Here is a 7,028-nt window from a genome sequence, read left to right on the forward strand (position 1 = left end):
AAGAATAAGAAGTTTGAAGTCTGTTGCTAGTAGAATTCGTCTGAATAGATAAGCTCCCGATAGTTATTTGATGTAGAATCGCGCAGTAGGAGTCTTTGCGTGTATCAGCAGCTAGGCAAGTTCAATTTTTAATACATGTAACCTAACTCCAAAGGTACAAACATATAAGAGTACTCTATACTCTAACATGAACCATTTAACGATGACACATAAAAGTGACTCTCGATCTAACAATCATGCACATCATCAAGTAACATCAAGTCTGTCTGCATCGTCACTATCAACAGCCTCATCATCACACTCGTGAAGAAAACAATCAAAATTATTATCAGGTTTCCGATCTTAATCACGACCAAAATCAATTGATAACCTATCATCATCCAAACATTTCACACCATTAACTTCTCTATAATATTTGTCTCTACATTAATTAATTGCCGCCCCAAAGACAATCAAACCACAGTTGAAACAGATGGGTATGTGCTGATCCATAGTGGATGCTCTAAGGGGAGATCCAGGGCGTAGATATGCACACACAGTTGAAAGAGATGGGTATGTGCTGATCAATTAATCTTCAGTTGGAGCTAGTTAGGATTCACGGCGTAGTAGAGCTGACCGGCAGATATTGCAAGTAATGCAACGGCAGCAAGAAACGCGGTGATGGTCCAGGGAGATCGAAAATTAGTGTGGATGAGTTCAGCCATCCATGTCTTGACACTACTATTATAATGTGCTTGGATGTCGTCTTTCACTGCACGAAAAATTTCCAGATTATCGGCCCCGTGTGTATTGATATCTTTGTAGATGTTGAAAACCTCTTCGTCGCTGCCAAGCATGTTGATGAAGATTCTCCTCTCTCGCAGCTCCTTCACGTCTTCCGGCCTCTCCATGAGCGACTTCATGAAGGTGATGTACGATGCGACCTGGCCGTTGGCCGGGCTGCTAGGGCTGAGTTCGTAGGCGACCAAGTTCATGAAGGTGACCTTAGTTTTGGTGGAGACCCCCCACTCGGGGAGTTGGAGGGTGGCGTAGAAGAAGTTGGATTTGAAGTTGACATCCATTAAAGATTGGGTTGGGCTTGGTTTGAAATGGATGCCCTTTGCCTTGAGCTCCGTCACCGAACGAAACGAATGGATGAAGCTTTTGATGTTGTCTTTCTTGGCTGCAGCAGCTCCTTGGTTCTTGCAAGCCAAAGACTTTCGAAGACGATGGGTTATACCATGAGAATGAGTAGTTTTAGTTTCTGCACCACCGCTTTCTAGATCAGCTTTCTTTAGCAATTTACATGAGCAGCAGGTTGTTGAAGCAGCGCCGCTCTGATCTTCTTCAGCATTGAAGCAGCAGAGCCATGGGCATCTGCGGGTGGTTTTCTCACAGTCCAAGACGAGTAGCATGTGGATGGCTTCAACGAGGTGAAGAGGCTTCCTAGTTATTCTTTTCTGGCGATACTCTCCGAAGATGGCCATATTCATGTATCTGTCATATATCTCGTAGCACTTTAATCAAGGGTTTAATTACATATTCTCATGTGCACTCAATTATTCAATTAATAGTATTAATTTCCACATTTTGCATATTAGCTCATTTTTAAATTCAATGCGGTGACATGACATAAGTATGTTCACTTGGTACATAAATATACTTGTATGACATAATGAATATGACAATGTGAAAAAATAGAACTGACATTGTATTGTATAATTAGATGAAAACGACATCGTTTCAGATACAAAGTTTAGCAAAAAAAATAGACAAGAATATGCAAAATGAAAAAAAATAATTAACAATTGAATAATTTTAATACTTATTTTAAAGTTTGAGCTCAAAATAAAAATTTGTTCAAAGTTCAATAATTTCCGGGATTGGTTGCTAGGGGGGCTGAATATGTTATTTAAGTATAGAGCCTGAAATTAGTTGTATGGGGATTCGGGGCGATAGCTCCTAAAACAAATTTTTTTGAACAACCTATATAATTCGTTTTTATGTTATAGTGAGAATATACACTCATATAGTTATAGTGAGCAATGAGGCTCGGTCTTTTGTTTGCTCTCTTTTGCGCTTTCTTGGATGTTTTGTACTCTTTTACTTTTCCATTAATACAATAGTTATAGTGAGCAATGAAACTCAATTTTTGGCTATTCACCTAAAAAATACAAATTATGACTATTTTTTACAATTTCGATCCAAAATACCATTAAGTCCTTGACCCCGTGAATCCTATTCTACCCAGGCCAAAGCACAAAAAATGATATATTTATGTTTGTTTTAAAAACAAAAATTGTTTCATTTTCTGCAAAAAATAAATTAATTTTAACTAGAGGATTGACTCAAACTTGCATTGAAAATTAACTAAAAAATGGAAATGATGAAATAAAAGTAACACAAATTTAACAAATTAATTAAGACTTGTATTAAGAAGAAAAAAGAAAAAATCAAGAAAACCCCCTGAAAAAAAAAGTTAAAATATTTTTAATGAAAATTCAAAGGGAAAAAACTTTAAACTTTAAGAAGCAAAAAGAGTATCCGTCTAAAAAGCCAATAAAAAGAACGAATAAGCAAAAAAAAATTATTGAGCTTCAGAGTAACCATCACCCAATATAACAAATTAATATAACAAATTGCCATATATTAAAACAATGTATTATATTAATCTCTCTTATATAAATAAAATAAAATAAATAAAAAAAGTCAAAAACAGGTAGGAAGCCCCCCAATCCAATCCGCCACCGTACATACCTGTTAAGCAAGTTTTCGTATTCGCCTTTGCCTTGCCCGTATCTTAAATCCATCAAAAGCTCCACCACGCATAAAGGGATCTGATTCTGAAGCAACAGCAAGTCACGCGACAGAATCGCTAACGTCAACATGCCAAGATGATCCATCATCGCCAGAATCTTGTTCATCATCAACTCATCTGGCTGCTGATCTGTCTCGTCCAGTACACTCATCTCCATGTAGATTATCATCAACGAGGCGTCGTGAAGCATCATTGCGGCTACCTCATCGTCCGAGTACTTACCGATCGTGCTTTCCTCGTAGCATCCTCGTATCTGACAAATGATGTCAACAATTTTGCTGCGGTACAACGACTCGTCGTATATCTCCGGGCCGCCCGATACGAACAACTCGACGGCTTTAGGCTTGAAGGCCTCCACGAAAGCGAGATCCGGTTCGCCGTGGTGGTACGGACCCAACGAAACCGCCTGCGGAAAGTAGTCGTTTTTGTTCTTCTCCAATCGGAGTAAGAGAGGCATCACTTTCTCAATTTTCTGTGTCGCAGCTGCCATTGCTGTGATAGGTTAATATCTGGTCTATTCATAAATTAGTGTGTACAAGCTCAAGCCTACGAGTCTTGGTCAAGTAAAAAATAATTATATAATACTAACACATAAAATATATGAATAAGAGATAATCAAATCATAAACAACTATATAATTAATTATAAATGTATTATATCTAGTTGTTCACTCTGATTACTACTTATTCATGAATATTTGCATGATTGACACAATTAAATATGAACGTTGGAGTCCTACTAAAATAATGGGTGGAAGGAAACTAACAATAGTTGCACAGTATGAGCTAGGACCGCCACCAGCTGTGATGGCTAATTAAATAAAAGGACAAATGCGACTTAAATAGTGTAACAAGTTGCATTTTCAATAATTTGCTCAGTTTTCCACTTTGTCAGATTACTTTATAATTAATTATGTGGATCTAGGAACTAACCAAAAGGATTCAAAATGATGCCGGCCGGTGAAAAGAGTGCATTGATCTACAATTGTCATACTATTTTATAGAGAGGAGATCAAATAAAATATGACTACTAAAAATTAATCTGAACAGTCATAATTTAATACTATAAAAAAGATTAATTGAAATGTTAGGACAGAGAAATAAATTTCTACTTTATGATTGAATACAATAGGCTATATGCATGATTTATCGCTAGGTTGGGAGCTTAAGTCACTTAAACGATCGGAAGAATTGCATCAATTTAGAAGAAACTTTGGAGTAAATGGTGAGTAAGGATAGAAGATCTGAAACCAGTTGCAATAAAATTTAGAGTGAATTGGACAGAAATATACTTGTAAAAGTTTGCTAAAATATTTGGAGTGTCACTCAACTTTGATTTCATATTTTTCTTGTGCACTGCTCTACATCAAATAGGCCATTACATACTTAGAGATATATATAATACACAAATGGTATCTAGATACCAATTAGGTAGACTGCGTTTACTTTGATGAAAAAAGAGAGAAAAAAATATATTTTCATCAATTTTCTACCATTTTCACATGTTTATTATGATGAAAAAATTTATCCAGGCAGAGTCGATATTTTTTCGGGCAACCCTTTTTTCACTCTTTTTCTCTCCAATGTTGAATAATATATATATATATATATTATACCAAGGTAGGGTGTAATTTTTTCATCTTTTCATCTCTAGTAAACATATATATGATAAAAAAAGAGAAAAATATAATATTTTCTCATCTTTTTTTATCCATCATATTCTAATAAAATTTTATAATCAAAATAAATGCACCATTATAAAAAAAGATTGTGATTACCAAAGCAATCAAAATAAAATCTTCTTGCTACCCAAGTGGGGTTGAATTTTAGGCCCCCTAGATTAATGGGCGGGTTTTACCCGAATCGATTCCGAACCGTTGATTACCCGTTTAGTTATAAAGTAACGGTTTCGGTATTGGTCCATGGGTAATGGTACGGATCAGACCATTTCATTTTGTCATTTAATAGTTCAGATCCGGTCTGAGTCTACTAAGTAATGGGCAGGTTCTAGATCCGGAACCGTAATAACAATTTAATGGTTCTGATTCGGGTAAAATCCACTCATTGACATTCCTAGTATAAAGACGCACATACACTAAAATATCAATCTTTGCATTGTAGAAAAATGCCAAATTTGTAGTAGTGTGCAATGGGCCTTCTTGTATCTCGGGCCTTCCTGTCTCTGACTATTGTTTATTGTCGTGACAAAACAAACACTCGCAGATATACACTACGGTTCAAAGATGATCGTAGAGAAATTTATAAATACACACGCACATACACTACATTTTGAGAATAAATGTAGAAAAAAGTAAATAATACGCACTCATACACTACGGTGATCAACGTAGTCTATTAACGCACATACACTACACCACAGTGTTGGTAAAAAGTAATAGTCTTTGCATAGTATAAAAAAGCCAAATTTGTAGTAGTGTGCAATGGGCCTTGTTGTTTCTTGGGCTTTAAAGATTTTTTTTTTTTTTAGAATTACAAGAGGGTATCTAATAAGCAAAGCCGCATGCGGGCGGAAAAAATGTGTACCTAATCTGGACCTTAAAGAGAGATTACCAGTGCCATTAACTCAATCTTGACGTAGTGCACAAATAGATCGACAAGGTAAAACCCAGTGCCATTAAAGAGAGATTACCTAGCTAGTTAAAGCGATGATGAAACTGAGAGCAAAGAAAGCCAAAAAAGAGGGAAAGAAGGACGAGTTTCCCATGAAAACGAACAGAAATACTAGTGAATTAGAAGGCAAATGAACATGAAATTGACAAAATTGTTCGGTTCGTTCCATTCTTGTGTACCCCTCTGCAACGAATAGTGAGGTATGGGTGCGTTCGGTATTTTTGGGCCTTCATCGCTATCTTATCCTACTCAGCAACCTGCTAACTGCAGCTGAAACAATTAATGCATATCAAAATAATTAACATTCATGATATCATATGTGATATATGAAATTTAACATACAAATCGAATTATTGATAGAGAGTAGGGGTGTAAACGAACTAAGCCGCTGGCGAACTATTCAGGGCTCGGCTCGAAAAAAGCTCGTTTGAAATTCGTTCGTTTTCTAAACGAGCCGAACTCGAGCTCGAATCCGAGCTCGATAAAATTATCGAGCCGAACTAGAGCCTATACATGTTCGGCTCGTGAGCTCGCGAACATGTTCGGCTCGAACCTTTTTTTTTATAAGAAAAAGAAGATATGATAAAACCACCGGTACCAGAGGTACCTAGAAAGTCATACATGAAGAAAGAGAAAAAGTTTTTCAACACCATGACAAGAAATTAACATCCGGGGACCAAATTCTAAAAGCTGCATTCCAGCTCCAAAGCCTTCCTTTAATTTCCATCACCACCTCCTCAGAAACCCAAGTTTTTCCTTCAAATCTGCTTTCATTGCGTCTCTTCCATAACACCCAAACCGTACAGACCCATAATGCTCTAAGAAGCTTCCCACTCTTCTTACCTCTGCCAAGATGTGTAAAGCATTCAAAGTGTTGAACCAAGCTCCTCGGTCTCGCCGAGGGGAAGCCAACCCACTCAACAATATCATCCCACACTTGTTCCGTTTTCGGACATTCCAACAAAATGTGTTCGGCCGTTTCTTCTTTTGACACACATCCATTACACCACAATTCCTCCGTCGTGAGCACTTTCCTCTTAAAAAGGTTGTCACAAGTTGCTAACCTGTTTCTCAAACATCTCCATGCGTACACTCGAGCCTTCTGCGGAGCTGGAATCTCCCAAATTTTTGCGAGCTGCTCCTTAAAAGGCTGTGTTGAAGAGTTGGCGTTCCTAGCTGCCGCCAACGTATGGTATGCTGAATTTGTAGAGAACACACCATCTTTTGAAGCTTTCCAAAACCACCCATCATCTTTTCCTGTAGAAAGAATGAACTCAGAAAGAAAAGATGTTAGTTCCCAAATCTTCGCCCTCTCCCTGTCAAAAGGTTCTCTCCTCCATCTAAACTCCCATTCCCATTTCCCATCCACCCATTTGCCAGACTCGCTAATAGACACGTCTTTATCTACACAAAACTGAAAGAGTCTCGGGAAAACAAAGCAAAGTGGTTTGGAGCCCGCCCATCTGTCTTTCCAGAATTTTGTGTGTCGACCATATCCTACCTTACGCACCAAATTCCCCAAAAACCTGTCCTTTCCCAGCCCACCCCCGGCCTCCACCACCTTCGGCCACCACCCTCCCTTCATGCTGTTCTTACCCATC

At 37.7% G+C, this 7,028-nt stretch overlaps 1 protein-coding gene across 1 annotated transcript; it reads right to left on the bottom strand.

Moving 5' to 3' along the window:
- Positions 1-304: 304 nt before the first annotated feature.
- Positions 305-3,504, bottom strand: LOC131017339 (UPF0481 protein At3g47200-like). Its single transcript, XM_057946060.1, has 2 exons — positions 2,737-3,504; positions 305-1,476 (listed from the first exon to the last, which is right to left on the bottom strand). Exons 1-2 carry the CDS (start codon positions 3,285-3,287, stop codon positions 585-587), a joined length of 1,443 nt encoding a protein of 480 aa, XP_057802043.1. The 5' UTR covers positions 3,288-3,504; the 3' UTR covers positions 305-584.
- Between the last annotated feature and the right edge of the window lie 3,524 nt (positions 3,505-7,028).

Source organism: Salvia miltiorrhiza, chromosome 3, assembly GCF_028751815.1.
Source record: "Salvia miltiorrhiza cultivar Shanhuang (shh) chromosome 3, IMPLAD_Smil_shh, whole genome shotgun sequence".
Lineage (NCBI taxonomy): Eukaryota > Viridiplantae > Streptophyta > Magnoliopsida > Lamiales > Lamiaceae > Salvia > Salvia miltiorrhiza.